The 21,572-nt window shown below is 38.6% G+C and overlaps 1 protein-coding gene across 3 annotated transcripts in view; it reads left to right on the top strand.

The window, feature by feature from the left end:
- Positions 1-21,572, top strand: part of LOC132160759 (voltage-dependent calcium channel subunit alpha-2/delta-2-like) — a 302,784-nt gene that overhangs the window by 87,400 nt on the left and 193,812 nt on the right. For all 3 annotated transcript variants that reach the window (XM_059570442.1, XM_059570440.1, XM_059570441.1), the window contains exon 2: positions 9,047-9,128. In XM_059570442.1, the coding sequence (XP_059426425.1) occupies positions 9,048-9,128 (81 nt within the window). In that variant the 5' untranslated portion in view covers position 9,047. The remainder of the gene's footprint in view (positions 1-9,046; positions 9,129-21,572) is intronic.

The following is a 21,572-nucleotide window of genomic DNA, read 5'->3' on the forward strand; positions in this document are numbered from 1 at the left end:
GTGCCTGTATATAAGATTAGTATTGACCAAGTTCAAAGGCTGTCATATGTGGATCAACTTATTATGTTGTGTATTTTCAATATGAAAACTAACTTATTTTTTAGTTTCAATCAAATTCAATGGATTTATTGCATTTTTAAAAAAAGAAAAAAAATCTATCATGGATTTATTGCATTTTGGGAAAAATAAATCTAATAAATCTTTGAAAATCTAAATCTGGATTAGAATTTTTAATGTTATTATAAGTTATAACCTAAAGATGCTATGTGTATGTGCTATGTGTTTGAAACAGAAAATATTGTTTTTTTTTCTTTCCACTTTCTTGGTAAAGAAATCAAATTTTTACTTAAATTGGTCAAAATGGATTTATAGCGTTTCGGAACCAAACTCTTTGTATATTGATTCCTATTAAAGCAACTGTATTAAAGTTTTTGAGTAGTGAGTAATTTTCCTCTTTATGTTTTGGTGTTTTATTAACATTAAAGGAAATGTTCACCCAAAAAATAAAAATAGTGATTTATTTTTATTACATCATTTACTCACTCAAATTTAGTTTTAAAACTGAAAGAGTTTCTTTATTCTGCTGAAAATAAAAAATGCTATTTTGAAGAATTTGGAAAACCAAACTCAAATTCAATGTGGACCAGCAACTGTTTGGTTACCCACATTCTTCAAAATATCTTCTTTTGTGTTCAGGACGAGAAAGAAATGAATACGGGTTTGGGACAACATTACAAAAAATACTGTATTTAAAACAGCTAGTGCATATATAGTCAGACGCAACTGTCATATTGTGCGTCCTGTGACAAATTTGCAGCATCTGCTCATCTTGACTATCGACAGAGACAAATACTATCGTCGATATCTCTGACTGTCGTCGTTACACGATACTATCGTCTATCGGCACAACCCTAGTGTCTAATGGTTTTTTGACAGTTTTATATAATAATATAAATACAATAATAGTATCAGTAATGCTAATATAAATAGTAATAGAATATAAATTCTACAAGTAGAATGTAATAATAATAATAATAAAGTAGTATATAGTATAGCAAATATATTTCACAAATTTAGAAACAGAATATGTTGACAATGCAAGTAAAAAATCTGCTAGTATATCGTGGTCAGGCACTATATAAAGGTGTTTGGACGATGGAGTCATAAAGCATGATCTGGCACATTTTGTGAGTATAAAAGAGCAAGCATTCTAGATTCCCGCACATGCTGGAGGTGTTGTCATTAGCGGTTAGCATCAGTACTCCCTCGCTCTGAAAACCTTTATTTTTCCCTCTGTGACCTTTTCTCGTTTGACACTTCCTTCAGCAGCGAAACCATTTATTACCATCTCCTCCTAGATCTTTCATTAGGAGGTGTGTAATCTAAACACGCTTGATCTCATTTCTTCCCTTCCTGTGTATCTGTCACTATCAGATCGATAGATTACAGGAATCTCCCTCTGCACTGGCTCAGCAGCTTGTATTTGCATCAGGAGTTTCTGAGGTCACAGTACATATAATAACAGTGTTTGGCTTAGTTTGGTTAATTATGTTTGAATAGCATAAAACGTGAGAGGAAGTAGTGAGTCAGAGACTGGTCTCGTGGGGGAAAAAAACTCTTTTGGGAAAAGCTAAAGAAAACTACGTCATTATTTGATACAATTATTTGATTTTTATGGTTAAATCTTAGCAAACTATTGGAGATTTGTTCTTGCCCAAAAGATGCTGAGTTGGCCACAGAGTGAATTGGCTTTCTTTTCCCTTGAGTGAATTGAATCTCAGCTGCCAAAAGACATTTCACTTAACCGAATCAACCTCTAATGGATATTTTGTAAGAAGACACTAAACCAAAGTAGCCTTCAAATCGAATCGAATTTACTATAGGTAACTGCTGCCTTTTTCTCATTATTACTAATACCATGTTCTCATAGTTAGGATAATTGATTTGAACACACCCCTAATTTATAAGTATGCATGCAAGCTTGCATTGACAAGTCTTTTATCCATTGCTTTCAAGGTATTTTATTGTTAATGTATTACTTGGAAATTGAACCCATGACCTTGATGTTGTAAGTGCCAAGCTTTACTAGAAAACTGCTAGAACACACTTGTCACACGTTTGTGCCTTGGACACAAGCTGTTAGGCAATAAAGATATTACGCTGCACTTTTATTTGTGATCAGAATTAGGATTGAGATGCAAGACAACAGAACACAACCAGAACAAAAAATTTGATTGAAATAAGTATGCAAGTAAAAATAGATTAAAATAAATAAACAGTTTGTTAAAATAAAAAATAAAAATGTATTTAAATAAATACATCAAATAGATGAAAAGGTAAACTAATTAAATAAATACAAATAAATTAGTAAAAAATTACATCTTACAGTATAGTACTATAATTAAAAAAATTATGTAACAATAGAAATTGAACAAATTAAATATGAACATATAACTAATGTTCATATTTCACAGAATAGAAAGGTTATTTATGCAATAAACTATATAAATCCTTTTGACATTTTAGGATTGGGGCGCGTTGCACAAAGTTTATCTTAGGGGCTGTTCACACAAACGAGTCTTTGCATCTAAAAATGTGAGTCGCAGCGTTCAGGTATGGTTATAAAAAAGAAAGCAGTACAGTATGTCTCCTCTGCCATGTTGCTTTCAAAAAAAAGATTTTTTTCCATACCAACTTGCTACTGTAAACAAAAGCTCACACTGCTTGCCCCGTATGGGATGATTTAGACTCAGAATGATTAATAGATGCACGCACAATTATCCATGTGCTACATACATTTTATGCATGTATCTTAGCAACCATGAAAGTGCCTTTCAATTTGAGTGTGTGGAATTCGGGATTAAATGATTGTGCAGTAATTTGTACAAATACAGACATTATTGCAAATGAAAATGTTCTGTGCTGCATTAATGTTTCATAAAATGCTCTTGCAAAAATGAATCTGTGCATTTGTAGATCAGGTAACATGCACATTTATTAGGGTCTTGTTCAAGTCGATCTTGTTTGGTTCATTTGGATTTTGAGACTTCATTTTGTGAGTTTTGCATAACTTAGCACTTTCTAAATTTTCATTAAAAAAGTAGTTTAGTATGTGTTGTTTGGCACCATAAAGAAATAAAATGCTAGTGTGCTGTATGTACTTTGTTGTAAATCTTATATCTCACAAAACATGGTGATTTGTCACTTGCTTATGAGGAAAACAGTGCTTTAACTGCATTAGACAGCAGTTGTGGAGAAGTGTGTTTTCTTTGTTGCCGTCATGAATCATTCTCCAGCTGATCTTCCTATCCTTGTCATTCAGATGAAGCTGACATTTCACGTTGACATTTCTTTTTCTGTGCTAACATTCAATGACAAATGGCCATGTTGCTTGTCTGATGGTGGAGATAGATGTTGTTGCTTGGATTTGCAGTGAAACAGCTGTAATACAGAGAGAAAATATCTGAAATCAGTGAGCTGAAAGCACTGGACTATTTGCTGGTGTTTTAAGGTTTACTCAGCTCTCAATGAAGTTACGATTGCATTTATGCATGCCATTACTTTGGTCTCAGTCAATGTTTTTTAGTGCTTTTTACCCAGCTCAGTGTACATTGAGATGTAGGTGCTAAAAGCCCTTAAAGCTTTTAGTTTAAATATGTGCATTTGTGTATTAGAAAAGCCAGTCATTTCTTTGTGTAATCACTCATAGGTGGGTGTGTTAAATAAAAATAAATGCATACATACATACATAATATACATATATTTTTCCCTTTATGAGTCTGCAACTTTTTTTCTTTTATTAGAATTTTCTTAAAAAAACTTTTAGGCTATTTGTTTATTTTATTTTCATATCTTTCAATTGGTCTGTTTTCAATGGAATAAACCTATATTTGCTTATTTGTGTAATTTGTGTAGATGTGTTATACTATTAAAGGTAATTCCTCAATTTCAAACTATAATAAAACCACAAAAATGACAAGATTATCAGATTTAAAAAAAAACAAAAAAAAGTATTATTTTCGTAGTTTTTTTTTTGTATTAATTATTATTTTCTTTATTTTTATTTTTATTGTCACTTTGTCAACTCCTGGACCGTTGGTGACATTTCTTTTTATTTTATTTAATTGATTCCTTATTTTTGTTTTTAATTAACACTTTTTTGCTGCCTTTTTTTTAATTCTTACACAGTTGGAAAGAACAAGCACCGTCATTGCTTTTTTTTATTTTAAAATAAAATAAATGTTTTTATTAATAAACAGATTTTTTTATAATTACAATTTTGTTACATTTTATATTTGTAATTTAAATTTGACAATACAATGTAGTGTTCTGCTGACAGTAAATGGTGAAGATGACTTCCAGTGAATGATACATTTCATTCTGTTCCTCACACAGAGCTATCATATGACTATAAACCAGAAATGTTTAAAACAGCAGCATGTTTTATATGTTTCATGATAGTCATACAAGTTTGGAACAAGTTGAGAGTGAGTAAATGATGACAGACGATTCAGTTTAGTCTGCACTATCCCTGTACATACAGTCAGTGTTGGGAAGGTTTCTTTGGAAATGTAATAGGTTACAGATTACAAGTTACCCTGTTTAAAATGTAATAGTAGTGTAACTTTTTCAATTACTTTATCAAAGTAATGTAACTAATTACTTTTGAGTACTTTTTGATTACTTTTCTAAATTTGTGAAAATTAAAGAATAATAAATAAAAGCATATACATCAACTTAAATACAGTTATCTAATAAGCATGTGACGTATTCTGTGTACTAAACTCCTGAAACATTGGTGTTTTTTTTAAACTGCTGTCTCTGTATATGATGATAGTTTACTCAAAATAAGTAAAATGCACATGAAGTGACACAGAGCAGTTCTAGAAATTATGTTTATGTGCTTGTGTACTCCTATATTGAGATGGCAGAGGTTGAAAACACTGCGAGCTTCAGTAGGCCTATGTGTAGTAAATGAAACCATGTCTTTGCCATTAATTTACAGGAGGGGCGGACTGGAAAAAAAAAATCAGACTGGAAAATTCAAACTCATACAAACAAATTCATGGACAAAACTATTTTTTGTATGGACCTGACATAAAAAAGGTTTAAATCTTTAATTTGGGGACATGCAAAATAATTATAAGTTCTGTCCTGAACTGCACCTTCACTTCCATTTTTCTCTTCAGTCTCTTTATTTTGCCCTGTTATCCATCTCTCTCGTGACTTTAATACTCAAGATTGAACAAAACTATACTTTACAATACAATACTCTACAATACTACAATATCTTCATAGAAAAATCCTAATACTGTACACGAGTCATGTTTTTCCCTTACAAAAAATTACCATGCTTTTATTAGCCTATATAAAAGTAAAATAACCTTGTTTTTTTTTTTTTTTTTGCAAATGGATTTGTATTTATTTTTAAATAAATACATTTGTAAAATAATTTTACATTTTTGGTTATCACAGTTTAAACAATAGTAACCATTTTCTTTGGATTTATAGTTAAATATTAAAATGTTAATTTTCGTAAGGGTTGTGTTGTTGTCTGTCGTAGCTCCCCCTAAACCTATTAAAAAAAAATCGGATTTTTTTTTCAGCTAAATTACTACTGTAACATTACAACAGATAATAATGATGTCCTTTACATAGTATTTTGAGTGATGACTGATGAGCAACGTGCTGCTGCTTGACTAAATAAATAAAAAAACAACGACAAAAAAGCATCTTTACAGATGAAACTGACCTGAAACCCTGAACAGTAGTTCTGCTTCTCTGCTCCAGCGGTGCGCTTCCACAGTCCACTCTATTCTCTCTTTCTCTCTCTCTCTCTCTCTCTCTCTCTTTCTCTCTCTCTCTCTCTCTCTCTCTCTCTCTCGCATTGATTACTCTGAGTCTGATCCAAACCGTTTGGCGGAGGCGCGGAGAGCGCGCGAGTCACGACTAACAATTCATGACTTATTAGAGATTTAATTATCAAATGGCGGATTCGCAAATGATCGCTTTAGTACATTCGACAGGCAATTATACAATAATGATATTAAATAGTGGGGCAAAATCGGCTGCCAGGCCACCGGGAATTGTCCCGGTTCTCCCGGTGTCCAGTCCGCGCCTGATTTCCACAGACACGCAGAATGTGCAAGTCATATATTGCATTTTTGGGGCTTTATATTCACAGACACTAGTCCATGTCATGTTTTGATTCAAGTGTACTGACCTACTTTTGATTTAGTCATCCAAAATGTGGCATATTCCGTCCGCGTTAGGCTTTCCGTTTTTATGACTGGATTCTACGAACTAGACTGTATTTCCGCATCCCGGAAATTATTAGGGCGTATGTCTCAGAATAGTCAGTGCAATTTGAGAAAGAAATCAGTTAAATCTGTATGTGGATGTGTGTAAATATTCAAATGTAATCCCCTTTGTAATCGTTAAAAATTTCATAAGTAACTGTAATTTAATTACTCATTTTTTTTTAGTAACTGTAAATAATTACAGTTACAATAATTTTGTAATTAAATTACGTAACGCCGTTACATGTAACTAGTTACTCCCCAACACTGCATACAGTACATACACCAAGCTGCAGACATGCAGTGCTGTTGCCTGAGCTCATTCACGTCTGTGTTTTTGTACATAACATTCCTGGCCCAAGAAAGCATTTTCTTTCTTTCCATTCTCTGTCCATCTCTCTTCTGCTGAATCTCATTGTGTTAAGAGCTTTAGGAGCTGCAGGCAGATATACAGCTCTGATCTGTGGACGTTTGATCGCTTCATTCGGGTTTGGCCCAGTTAGTAAGTGTTGTTGCTGCTTAGGGAGGCACTCCTGTCAGAACCAGGCTTTCTTTATCATTCGGCTCCTTAAACATCCCCTCTTACCTGCCAACAGCCAAGCAGCCCATTGCCAGAGAGAGGGAGAAAGAGCAGATGAGAGTTTGGAAGGGTGGTGATTAAAGTCTAGATGAATCCAAACTGAGCCTGTTTACTTTCTTAAAGTGACAGTTCATCATTTACTCATGCAACGTCTTTGCAAATCTGTAAGCTGTTCTTCCTCCTGCTGGGACATTCAAAGTCACAGGGTCACAGTCAAAATAAAAGCATTTGTATTAATTGTTCATTATCACCGCTGTAGTATGAAACAGACTGTCAGTTTTCTGATATAAAATCAGTGTCAAATGCTGCTGTGTGTCTGAAAATACTGCTTTCTAATCTGTTTTGATTGAATGTCTTTGACTTCTAATTTATAATATTTTTCAATTCAGTTCAAGTTTATTTGTATAGCGCTTTTCACGATGCAAACTGTTGCAAAGCAACTTTACAGAAAATTAAAGATTCTAAATTATATTTAGTAATAGCTTTTCAGTGGTGACTATCTCAAGTTGATGTCCATTATAGCAAAATCTGGTAGTTGGCATCATCTGAGGTCTTCTGGGGGGGTTAGCATCATCTCTTCTCAGGGCTGGATCCAGACTGAAGCTTGTGTAATTCTTAGTAGAAACCGAGAAGGTAAAAAAATTAGCATAGCTGCTGTTCCCACTAAGCAAAAAATGATGTGTTCAACCAAAACAAAAGAATTAAAATGTGCATTTGATCAGATGTAACTGAAGAACAAGGTTATGAGATACATTATGTGAATGCTTGGCTGAACGGATTTAGTGTCTTTTAACTGGATTTAAACAGAGAGAGTGTGTCTGAACCCCGAACATTATCAGGAAGGCTATTCCAGAGTTTGGGAGCCAAATATGAAAAAGCTCTACCTCCTTTAATGGACTTTGCTATCCCAGGAACTACCAAAAGTCCAGAGTTTTGCGACCTTAGGGAGCGTGATGGATTAAATAAAAAAAAGGACTTATTTATTTGATTTTAATCATTAACATTTATTTTTATTGTTTTATTATATTTAAAATGTACATTTTAAAAAATATATTCAGTTTTTATTAGTTTCATTTTATCCTTCATAAAACATGCATTTTTCAAGAATTTCTTGTCTAATATTGTCAGTATTTTAAAGTGACACAATAACTTAATGTGAGTCCACAAACCATTTCGTTCATTCATTTAAATTATGAAAGAAGAAGCAAGAACTGTTTGGCGAATTAATTGTTCTTTTGCGTATGATCTTTTTAGTAAATCAGTTGATCCAGTTCACAGAGTGATTGGTTCACGATCTAGTTTCTGGACTTCAACTGGATGCCAGTGTATGGGGTAAAAACAGAAAAATTGCAATGCGCACTCTTAAGAAATAATATATTTCTTTTGAAACACATTATATTGCTAATAGAATAGCTGGGTTCAGACATTCTTATCAATTAAATAAGTATGCTCAGTCAGAAACACACATACACACACATATGCAGCATTTCTTTGGGGGCTATTCTCAGGCTGTGTAACACAGATAAGGGTTATTTCTGACCCCGGGCCGTGGTTGCAAATCTCTGACTATTAGGCAAGAGCAGATAAAACTGTTATAAGGTTTGTGTGACTGCTGAAATTCCCCTGTAATGTTCTCCATCAGTTTCCCGAACACTGAATGTTAAAACACCTCATGACTGCAAATGTGTTCTAGTAGATATTACGCTTTTTATGAAATGTCACACTGTCTGTAAAACCAGTATATAAATATAGAGCTCCTGGGACATACAAGGTTGCAGTAAAAATAAAATAAATTTCATTAATTGTTAATTATCACCCCATGCAGTATGAAACAGACTGTCAGTTTTCTGATACAGAATCACTGTCATATTTTTTTATTTTTTTTTATTTGCAACTCATGGAGAGCTGGAAAATACAAGCACTGTCATTTAATATTATTTTTTAATTTAATATAATTATAGTTGCCTTGTCAACTCTTGGACAGCTGGAAAAAATAAGTGCTGTCATTCCAATTTGATCACATTTCCGTTTTGTTTAGTTGAGTTTTTTGTTTTGTTGCCACACACTATATAGGACCAATAGTACAGTATGTAAATGGGGATTTAGCCATTATGTGATGTATTGCACATTTGCATTGCTGTTAACCAGTGCTCTCTGTGTCTAACAGGATGATGCACTGGGCAGGTCGCATAGAGAAGGAACTGGAGAAGGTGCTGCAGCTCGTCACCGGAGTTCAGCAAATGAAAGGAGTAAGTTTAACCTCTTTAACTTGTTTTACACTGAACTGCCGTGCTAGATGGACAAATATTGTGTCGTTTCAGAGCTGTAGGGCAAAGGCACCTCTCTTCTGTGGTAGTGTGGAAGAGACCATAATATTCACACTGTATTATTTACCTTTGTTGTGGTGCCTTAGGAGGAAGCTTAAACTTGTTTCTGATGTAATGATAACAGTGGTTGCATAAGATGATTACAGTAATAGCAGTGTTTCTTTGTGGTCGTTTCAATAGTGACATTTCATAACAATCATTTTCTGTTGACAGCGGTCACACAGTCTTGGGCACTAAGCAATGATTTATTTCACAGTAGTTTCTGAAAGTACTAAATATATGTTGCTTTGTATATGATATTTTACATGTTATGTTTCACTTTTTAAATGAGTATTCTGTATTATTTGTGAATTTGTTCATATTTAAATACACCAGGAAAATACTTTATTATTTTAATGCATTTTTCTATTACAAATTAGATTATGATCTAATAATACATAAAAAAAACACCTGTTTGATAATAATAATAATAATAATAATGATGATCATGATAAAAAATAATAATAATTGTATAATTTGAGACAGTGGTAATGGCTTAAACAGTGAGACATAATAAAATTACAAAAAAAGTATAAAATATTTCAGATTTTTTTATTTCACATGTCTGTTTCACGTTAAATGAGTATTCTGTATAATTTGTTAAATTGCATGAAATAATTTGTCAGTATTTTAAAAGTCTGAGACCATGAAAATGCATTTTATTTTTATTTCAGTGAAAAGAAGAATTTAAAATAAGAATATAAAAATACTGAATAGTTGTATCATTATCACTGTCTAAAATACAAGTAATAATAATAATAATAATAATAATAATAATAGCAATGAGATGTAAAAAATGTTAAAATTTAAAATAAGTAATATGTGAGTATAATAAAATATAATAAAAATACACTAAAATATGATATACACACACACGCACGCACGCACACACACACACACACACACACACACACACACACACACACACACACACACACACACACACACACATATCTATGTATATATACCATTTTAAATATATATTTAAATATTAACAAATTATTTCCAGTAAATTATATCTCAGACTATTTCCATTTTCAAGCGCTGGCGGTTTTTGTTTGTTAGCATTAAATATATTCTGCTGGCACATACAGCAGAGTAAATGATAGGGAGGTTAACATTCTCAGCTATTTGTGAGGGCAAAACATATTGTAATTTGTCCAGTCGTATATGTGTGTGTGTCTTTTAGAAAATCAGTTTGGGACACTGAAGGCATGCAAGTCTGTGGTTGCACTCTCAGGAGCTGAAGGTTGCTGAGTCTGTGGTCTGAGTGTGTGTGTGTGTGTGTGTGTGTGTATAAGTCTGTGAAAGCGCATTTATCTCCGGCCCAAACAGGAGTCATCACAGGGAGTGCTAAATGGCCCAGCATGTGCAGAAAAAGCCATTTTCTAAATGAATGCCTCTCCCTATATGTGCATCTGATAGAAGTCTTCCCTGGGCTACGGCGGCCTGCTAACAAGATTGCTTTCCTTCGTCACTCTCTCTTTCCTCTTCATGCCCAGTTTATTCTGATATTCTTTTCCCACCCTTTCTGGAAAAAAAGTCTTGCAAATGAATTCTAAGCATTTTTTTTTTGCTACTCAGTTATTTTGGATAAAGTAAATAGAACGGACTTACCGCTTTTAGCGTGCAACAATCTTGAATACATTTTGCTTGAAAAACTGCAAGCAGGTGAGTTGGAAATATTTGGGATGGAAAGGAGAGAAATGGAGAAAGAAGGAATCAGAAAGATCACGATCTTAATGCAAGCTGAACGCAAATTCTTAACCATAGCAAAAAAATCAGATAGCAGATGTTATTCAGACCTGATAGATAAACTCAATAAACATGGTTCGGACTAGTCATAGAGTCTGATGCCATTTTGAGATGATCAGTATCGGTTGATAGCTTTACCTGTTTGGCTTAATGTCAACTTCTGAGTAGAAATTTCCTGTAAATATTTTGAGAAAATTATATATTGTTGTCCAAAAAAGTTTAGTTAAAATGTAAAGCATGAGAAAAAACAATACTTTAACAATAACAATATATATATATACCTGTATGCATGCATATATAGCCTTTAAAAATAATGTTTAGAATTAGATAGTATAAATATAAAAGTAAATAAATAAATATATTATGTTAACCCAATATTTAGGTATATCTATGGACAAAAAAAATTAATGGGAAATATACTTATAGAATCCAGTCTGTTGGAAACCAAAAATTAGTTTCACAGTGATATATTTGTTTACAATTCAGAAATTTCCCACAGACTATTCAAGAGAGAAACCTGGATAAAAAAAGACTAGTGTAAAGTATAGTAGTAGTCAGGTTGATTTGGTCTTTTTGAATATTATTGATTCATTATTGACCAGTCAATTTATATGCTACCATATGAAGCACATTATTTTTTTCTGTGTATGTGCTCGGAAGCTAACATTTTCCAACTAAATAATTTAGATGAAGCGATTCCGCTGACAAAAAGAGTTTGGGAACCCCTGAGATAAATGAACATCCTTTCAGTTGCATCATTTCCATCCTGATTAACTTTGCTTCTGGAAATTAAATATAACGGACATCGAAAGCACTGCTCCTTTTCTTCTCTCTCTGTTTCTATTTCCATCTCTCTCTGTGTCTTTATTCAGTGATGTTAGATAAGCAGTCATGCAGCTTTACTCCCACACACACTCCCTAAGTGCTCCTACACTTATTTCAGCAGCACAGCTATAAATAGAACACACTCGTGTGGCCGTTTCTGGGCTCCTCTTCAAGGTTATGACGGCTCATGTTGAGCCAGTCATCTGCATATTTTATGCTTTGTCCTAAGTTTATCTCTTTCTTGTTTAAATTATTTTTTTCTCTACCTCTGAAGCCAGCTGTGTGTGTTCGTGCATGTGTTTGTTGGGTGTTTGGACACCTGGACTGTTGTGCGTTTTGTGTAAGAGACAGAAATAGACACTGAGTCAAGAAAAGGTTTAGAAAGTACTGCAGAATGCATGCTATTCTCTGATTCAGATAGAAGTATGAACTAGATTTGCTTGTCTTGAAGTAAAAATACCACTGCTTGCAAGAAGAATAGCGTTAACATCTCAATAAATTAGAATGTTGTGGAAAAGTATTTATTTCAGTAATTCAACTCAAATTGTGAAACTAGTTTATTAAATAATTCACATTTAACAAAAACCCATCAATTCACTATCTCAACAAATTAGAATACTTAATAAAACCAAAACTTTGCTTTAGTTACTGCCTCAATTCACCGTGGCATGGAGGTGATCAGTTTGTAGCACTGCCAGGTGGAATGGAAGCCCAGGTTTCTTTGACAGTGGCTTTCAGCTCATCTGCATTTTTTGGTCTCTTGTTTCTCATCTTCCTCTTGACAATAGCCCATAGATTCTCTCTGGGGTTCAGGTCTGGTGAGTTTGCTGGACAGTCAAGCACACCAACACCATGGCATTTAACCAACTTTTGGTTCTTCTGGCAGTGTGGGCAGGTGCCAAATCCTGCTGGAAAATGAAATCAGCATCTTCAAAAAGCTGGTCAGCAGAAGGAAGCATGAAGTGCTCCAAAATTTCTTGGTAAACGGGTGCAGTGACTTTGGTTTTCATAAAACACAATGGACCAACACCAGCAGATGACATTGCACCCCAAATCACAGACTGTGGAAACTTAACACTGAACTTAAAGGACTTAAAGCAGCTTGGGCTATGAGCTTCTCCACCCTTCCTTCAGACTCTAGGACCTTGGTATCCAAATGAAATACAAAACTTGCTCTCATCTGAAAAGAGGACTTTGGACCACTGGGCAACAGTCCAGTTCTTCTCATTAGACCAGGTAAGACGCCTCTGAAGTTGTCTGTGGTTCACCAAATTGCTTGACACGTCTGTATGCCTTGACCCCAGCCTCAGTCTGTTCCTTCTGAAGTTCACTCAAATTCTTGAATCGATTTTGCTTGACAATCCTCATAAGGCTGTGGTTCTCTCGGTTGGTTGTGAATCTTTTTCTTCCACACTTTTTCCGTCCACTCAACTTTCTGTTAACATGCTTGGATACAGCACTCTGTGAACAGCCAGCTTCTTTCTCAATGAATGTTTGTGGCTTACCCTCCTTGTGAAGGGTGTCAATGACTGTCTTCTGGACAACTGTCAGATCAGCAGTCTTCCCCATGATTGTGTAGCCTAGTGAACCAAACTGAGAGACCATTTTGAAGGCTCAGGAAACCTTTGCAGGTGTTTTGAGTTGATTAGCTGATTGTCTGTGACCAAATTCTAATTTGTTGAGATAGTGAATTGGTGGGTTTTTGTTAAATGTGAGCCAAAATCATCACAATTAAAAGAACCAAAGACTTAATCTACTTCAGTCTGTGTGCATTTAATTGATTTAATACACAAGTTTCACAATTTGAGTTGAATTTCTGAAATAAATAAACTTTTCTATGACATTATAATTTATTGAGACACCTGTATGTATGTGAGCAATGTATCACAACACGACCAAACTAAATTGCTTTTTAATTATCAAAGCTGGTTTTGACAGATCTATTTTTGACATGCTGCACAGCTATATTCTAACAGAATCTATATCATTAATTGACTCCTGTTAATTTTATGTGATATACAATAATATTTTTATTAAATGTGTACACAATAATCATGTACACAGTTGTATTGTAACATTAACAATAAAATAATTTAACAAAAGAAAATAGTAGGAAACACCAGAAATTTGAAATTTTGCCTTGTTTTTCAGTTAGTATATCTAAACCAGTTTCATTTTAGTGTCATTGTAATGCCTTTGTTTTTATTAATATTTAGAATGTTTTTTTCATTTTAATCTTACTTTGTAATTTAAGTTTTAGTTTTTGTTGTGTGATTTTTATTTTATTTTGAGTTTATTTAATTTTTTTCAATTTACTTAACTTGTAGTTTTAGTTTTTTTAATATATCAAATTAAAAAAAATTTTTTAAATGTGGCCTCTGAAAACTAGCTGAAATCAAATATTTCATATGTAGGATATCTTTATCTTAGGATAACAAAATGAAAGGATGCAGTTTTTTTTAAATATATTTTTACACAAAACATTTTGATGAATATGTGACGCTAACAATGGAGGACAGGAGGCAGATGCAAGTAAAGGTAGTTTATTGACAGGAGTAGTGATGGATGAATACTGGTGAGTGACGCAGGAACCACGATGGCAGCACAGACAGGTGGGTAGGTGATTTGAGTGCGTTGGTAGCGATGGCGGTGATGGTAGATCGGTGATCGGCGGTGATAATCCGTGAATGACTGTGAATATCCAATGAAGACTGAAGCAGGACACTGAGCAAAGACAGGAACACAGGAGCACGAACAGACATCGACACGAGGACCTCAAACAACGATCTGACAAACAGGAAACGAAAGACAGGGCGTTAAATAGGCGGTTGGAATGAGATGCACCTGCCGCTGATCAGGCGATCAGTGGCCACACCCACATGAACCCACATCAACATGACATAACATGACTACAGCTGGAGACGGTGCATTCACGAACCGTGACAGTACCCCTCCTCCTAAGGACGCCTCCTGGCGTCCCCAGAATCTCTTACCTGTCGATTGTAATCATCGATAAGGGAGTGATCCAGGATGTCCCTAGCAGGTACCCAACTTCTCTCCTCCGGACCGTAACCCTCCCAGTCCACCAAGTACTGAAATCCGCGTCCCCTCCTTCTAGAGTCCAGAATACGATTTACCAAATAGGTGGTCTCCCCATCTACGAGACGCGGCGGGGGAAGGACCGGGGTAGGCGGATTAATGGGAGAATGAAATACGGGCTTGATTTTGGACACATGAAAGGCGGGATGAATTCTCCTGTACGTAGGAGGGAGTTTAAGGCGGACTGCCACCAGACTAATGATCTTGGTGACAGTAAACGGGCCAATAAATTTGGGAGCCAATTTATTAGATACGGACCGAAGAGGAATATTCTTGGTTGAAAGCCACACCTTTTGACCCACAACGTATACGGGAGGCTTAGACCGGTGGCGATCGGCCTTGGCCTTGGTGCGCGCCCCCACTTGGAGTAGAGTCTCACGGGCTCTGGTCCAAGTGCGGTGGCACCTCTGGACGAAGGCGTGAGCGGAGGGGACCGCAACTTCGGATTCCATACTGGGAAAAATAGGTGGCTGGTAACCTACACTACACTCAAAAGGAGATAGGCCCGTAGCTGATACTGGTAAGGTATTGTGGGCGTACTCCACCATAGACAATTGTTGGCTCCAGGAGGAAGGATTCTTGGAGACCAAACATCGCAACACCCTTTCCAAATCTTGGTTGGCTCTCTCGGTTTGACCATTGCTCTGGGGGTGAAACCCTGAGGACAGACTTACAGTCGCTCCCAGTAGTCTACAGAATTCTTGCCAAAATTTAGCCACAAATTGGGGTCCCCTGTCGGAAACCACATCTATCAGGAGGCCATGTAAACGAAAGATGTAGTCTACGACGGTCAACGCTGTCTCCTTGGCTGAGGGTAATTTGGGCAAGGGAATAAAGTGGGCCGCCTTCGAGAACCGGTCCACCACGGTTAAAACTACCGTGTTGCCCTGGGAGGGCGGGAGGGCGGTAATAAAATCTAGAGTGATGTGGGACCAGGGTCTCGAAGGAACCGGCAGCGGTTGGAGTAACCCATCAGGGGGCCGATTGGAAGTCTTACCAGTGGCACAAACCGAGCAAGCCAAAACAAAACTGTGAATGTCGCGAGCCATAAGTGGCCACCAGAATCGTTGCTTGACTAAAAATCTAGTACGGTTAACCCCTGGATGGCAAGCTACATTCGAGCAATGTCCCCACTGGATAACGTTGGACCTTAATCCCTCCGGCACAAATAAACGGTTCGGTGGACACCCGGGCGGAGGCGTTACCCCTTCTAAGGCCGTTCTGACCTTCGATTCGATCTCCCATGTGAGAGTGGAGACCACTAATGTCTCAGGAAAAATACACTCGGGAGTGGACGGGCGTTCGGAATGGTCAAAAATACGCGACAAAGAATCGGGTTTGATATTCTTGGAACCCGGGCGGTACGAGATAGTAAAGTCAAAACGTCCGAAAAAAAGTGCCCACCGAGCCTGCCTGGAGTTCAACCTCTTGGCAGTGCTAATGTACTCTAAATTCTTGTGGTCAGTCCATACTATAAAAGGAACCCCCGATCCCTCTAACCAGTGTCGCCATTCCTCCAATGCCATCTTAACTGCCAACAATTCTCGGTTACCAATATCGTAATTTCGTTCTGCCGGAGATAAACGATATGAAAAATACGCGCAAGGGTGGACCTTGTAGTCTAAGGGAGAACGTTGAGATAACACCGCTCCTACCCCCACCTCTGATGCGTAGACCTCCACCACGAACTGACGTGTAGGGTCAGGGGTAATCAGAATAGGGGCTGAAATGAAACGGCTCTTCAGTTTGGCAAACACAGCCTGAGCTGTGTCCGACCACCTGAACGCAGTCTTGGCGGAGGTCAAGGCGGTCAGAGGTGCGGCTAGTTGGCTGAAGTTGCGAATAAAACGCCGGTAGAAGTTAGCGAACCCCAGAAACCTCTGTAGGGCCTTACGGGAATCTGGGCTTGGCCATTCTACCACAGCCTTAACCTTCTCGGGATCCATGCGTATTCCCTCAGTCGACACGATATACCCCAAAAATGGAATTGACTGTGCATGAAATTCGCATTTCTCCGCCTTGACAAAAAGCCCATTCTCTAGCAACCCCTGAAGCACTCGTTGGACGTGCTGCACATGTTCCTGGAGAGAAGAAGAAAAAATCAATATGTCGTCCAGGTAGACATAAATGAACTGATCGATCATATCTCGCAGCACGTCGTTGACGAGTGCCTGGAAGACCGCTGGGGAGTTGGAGAGCCCAAAGGGCATAACCAAGTATTCAAAGTGCCCTCTGGGGGTGTTAAAAGCGGTCTTCCATTCATCCCCCTCCCTGATCCGAACCAAATGATACGCATTGCGTAAGTCCAGTTTTGTGAAAATTGACACTCCCTGCAACCTCTCGAAGGCCGAAGACATCAACGGCAAAGGATAAGTATTCTTTACCGTGATGTTGTTCAGTCCCCGGTAATCAATACAAGGTCGCAGAGATCCGTCCTTCTTTCCCACAAAAAAGAACCCCGCCCCCGCAGGAGAAGAGGAAGGGCGGATGAATTTGGAAGCTAGAGAATCAGAAATATATTTCTCCATAGCCTCCCTCTCTGGAACAGAAAGTGAATAGAGTTTGCCCTTAGGCGGAGACTTACCTGATAGTAAATCTATGGCACAGTCGTAAGGACGATGCGGAGGAAGAGAAGCAGCCCGAGACTTACTGAACACTTCCTTCAGATGGAGGTACTCAGCGGGCACGTTAGACAAATCCACCACCTCCTCCTGCAACACAGACACAGACACAGACGGACAGGCAGACACTAGACAAGACTCATGACACCTTTTACACCAAGACAAAACGGAGTTAGAGAGCCAGTCAATGCTAGGGTTGTGGAGGAGGAGCCAAGGGTGTCCAAGGACAATGGGTGCCAGGGGAGAGTCAAGGATGTGAAAAGAGATGGTTTCGGAGTGATTGCCAGAGGTGATGAGTGTAATGTCTTCAGTGATGTATGATATGGTGGGAAGTTGCTGACCAGTGAGGGCGTGAACCGTGATGTGGTGCGGAAGAGGTCTGAGGGGAATGTGGACCTTGTGGGCTAATGTGCTGTCCATGAAGTTACCTTCTGACCCGGAATCCAGTAGTGCCTGACAGTGATGTGTCTGTGCTGACCACCGCAGCCATACCGGGAGGAGCGTAGAAGATGATGGTGATGATGATGATGATGATGAGGTCTTCTCGGCGGAGATCCCACCCGATAGTAGCCTCATACGTACTACCGGGCCTGGCCTTTTACCGGACAGGCGTGGGCTTGATGTCCGGCTCCCCCGCAGTAAAGGCAAAGGCCCAGGGACCTCCGCCTCTCCTTCTCCTCCCGGGAAAGCCGAGCTCGCCCTACCTGCATGGGCTTGTGATCGTAGACGGGGCTGGCCACGTCCCCGCCGCTGAACCGCACGTCTGCCGGTCCCCTGGATGGGGTGTTGAGTAGCCCCCTCCTCTCCATCCGTGCCAGACGTGCGTCGACCCGAAGGGCCAGCTCAATGAGTCCATCGAACGACGGGGGAAGGTCCAGGGCGTAGATCTCCCTCTGGACGCGGTCAGCCAGCCCATGCAGGAACATGTCCCACTGCGCCTCCTCGTTCCAATGGCACTCCGCCGCCAGGGTCCGGAACTCGATGGAGTAGTCCGAGACGGATCTCTCGTGCTGGCGTAACTCCGCCAGCCTCCTGGCCGCCTCCCGTCCTGCGGCGGCCCGATCAAAGACCCGTCTCATCTCGGCGGAGAGCGCCTGGAACGAGGCGCAGCATGGGTCCTGGTTCTCCCACACCGCTGTTCCCCACAATGCCGCCCTCCCAGAGAGCAGGGTCAGAACGAAGGCCACCTTGGCCCTCTCACTGGCGAACGTTCTAGGCTGGAGGGCAAAATGCATATCACAACGCTTAAGGAAAGCTCTACAATAGTCGGGTTCACCTGAGTACGCTTCCGGAATCGGGAGGCGTGGTTCCGGCTGGGAGGGGGCCTCCGATGGTGCTGGTGGAACAGGCGGTGTGAGTGGCGCAGTGGGAGCTCGTAATAGCTGGAACTGTTGGGTGAGCTCGGACACCTGCGTCACTAAAGCCTGAACCGCGCGACCAGTGTCGTTAAGAGTCCGCTCCTGGGAGTCCATCCTCCGAACACTGGCGCTGAGGAAAGCTTCGAGGGAGGAGGGTTGATTACTCGCTGCCTCCATGTTGGTCAGATCGTTCTGTGACGCTAACAATGGAGGACAGGAGGCAGATGCAAGTAAAGGTAGTTTATTGACAGGAGTAGTGATGGATGAATGCTGGTGAGTGACGCAGGAACCACGATGGCAGCACAGACAGGTGGGTAGGTGATTTGAGTGCGTTGGTAGCGATGGCGGTGATGGTAGATCGGTGATCGGCGGTGATAATCCGTGAATGACTGTGAATATCCAATGAAGACTGAAGCAGGACACTGAGCAAAGACAGGAACACAGGAGCATGAACAGACATCGACACGAGGACCTCAAACAACGATCTGACAAACAGGAGACGAAAGACAGGGCGTTAAATAGGCGGTTGGAATGAGATGCACCTGCCGCTGGCCACACCCACATGAACCAATCAACATGACATAACATGACTACAGCTGGAGACGGTGCATTCACGAACCGTGACAGAATATTCACGAGTTACATGTTTGCGTGATATATCAGATATACATAAAATATTGCAAATGAACCTAGCATGTTACGGTTATCGTCACGTTTGCAATTTGTCAGTCCAAAGTGTTAAATCAGTGATTTTACACTGATTTGGTGCGATTAAAAGAACTTGCAACTGTCTGTTCATGCAGGATGCATTCTTATCTATAAATGGCTTTTCTGTATAAACGTGCATTTAGATTGTTTTTTACAGTTGCAATATTTTTTTTCTGCACGAGTGGTGCATTAAGATGCATTTTCAAGTTAACAGCGGTGGGGGATAAATTTTTATATTGTCCTATCGTCAGCTTGTGAGATGGCCTATACATGATATTGTCATGACTCCTCTGAACGCCTCTGATTGGCCATTGCATTCATAAGCTCAGCATAATCGGGTGTGATTGCTTATAATGCGCCACACTCTAAAAACATGGAAAAAAATATATAATGCAACAAATAAGCCCTAATATTAATTAGATAGTATGAATAGCCTGATTAATAATAATAATAATAATAATCATCATCATCATCATCATCATCTTGCTATCATCAAAGGCATCAGCCACAGGTGAATATCTCTGTATCTATTATTGATACACAGTACTATCATGAACGACTAATAACATGAAATAACTTATCAAATCAAGTCACCTTTACTTATATACTTATATACTGTATTTACTGTATATACTGTAGCACTTTATATAATACATTGTTTCAAAGCAGCAGATTGATAAATAGAAGAATAGTAGTAATATGGCGATGGATAAATAGAAAAAATCTAATTCAAGTTCTATGAGACAGGATATGATGTCACTCCTTCTCTTTGTCCTGCAGCCAGATGCTAGTGTTTTGAATGACTTAATTAGGATGAAGTCAGGACTCATATTGGAGTAATGTGAACTGTTGAGAGTGACGCTATAAAGCTGCCCTCCGTGACCTTTGATCTCTGCCTGCTTTCTGCTGGAGACCATGCATAATTCAAACTGACGGGTCACAGCTAATAATACTGTAACTGCTACTGATGCCCCCTAAAGTAATACAGCACAAGCCACGAGTCTGCAGACAGGATGATTTGCTTTATCACATTTTATGTAATTAATTTTATTTCATCTCTTTGAAGTCACACCACGCTGAAAATGTAGTGTAACTATATATATCAGACATTAAAGGAATAGTTCACCCAGAAGTGAACATTTTCAAAAAATGTACTCGGACTCTAAAATGTAAGTAAGTTTGTTTCTTCTCGGGAACAAATTTGGGAAAATGTATCATTACATCACTTTCTCACCAATGGATCCTTTGCAGTGAATGGGTGCCATCAGAATGAGAGTCCAAACAGCTGATAAAAAAATCACAATAATCCACAAGTAATCCACACCTCTCCAGTTCATCACTCAATGTCTTGTAAAGGAAAAAGCTGCGTGTTTATAAGAAACAAATCCATCAGTAAGATGTTTTAAAATTAAACCATCACTTCTGGCCTAAAAACAAGTGCATAATAATGCTTTCTCATCATCATTCCTCAGATCAGTTTTGGCCTGTTTTGGCTTGTAAATGGTGCTTGATCTGTGCAGGGTTGTGGGTTTGAGTCTCGGGCCGGCAATACCACGACTGAGGTGTCCTTGAGCAAGGCACCGAACCCCCAACTGCTCCCCGGGCGCCGCAGCATAAATGGCTGCCCACTGCTCTGGGGGTGTGTTCATGGGTTGTGTGTGTTCACTGCTGTGTGTGTGCACTTTGGATGGGTTAAATGCAGAGCACAAATTCTGAGTATGGGTCACCATACTTGGCTGAATGTCACGTCACTTTCACTTTCAACATCAACAGATTGAATATGATTGTCACTTTATCTTAAGTCTCAGATGTTTCTTCTGAGAAAAGACCACAGTAGATATGGTAATGTCTCAGAGGAGATCTCAGATGTTTCTCATTGAAAAGCAAATGATCTGAGCTGCTATCCACATTGATTTTATGGCTCTATACAGTTTAATGGTTAGTGTTATTATTTCTTCCAA

The sequence above is a fragment of the Carassius carassius genome, chromosome 17, assembly GCF_963082965.1.
Source record: "Carassius carassius chromosome 17, fCarCar2.1, whole genome shotgun sequence".
Classification (NCBI taxonomy): Eukaryota; Metazoa; Chordata; class Actinopteri; order Cypriniformes; family Cyprinidae; genus Carassius; species Carassius carassius.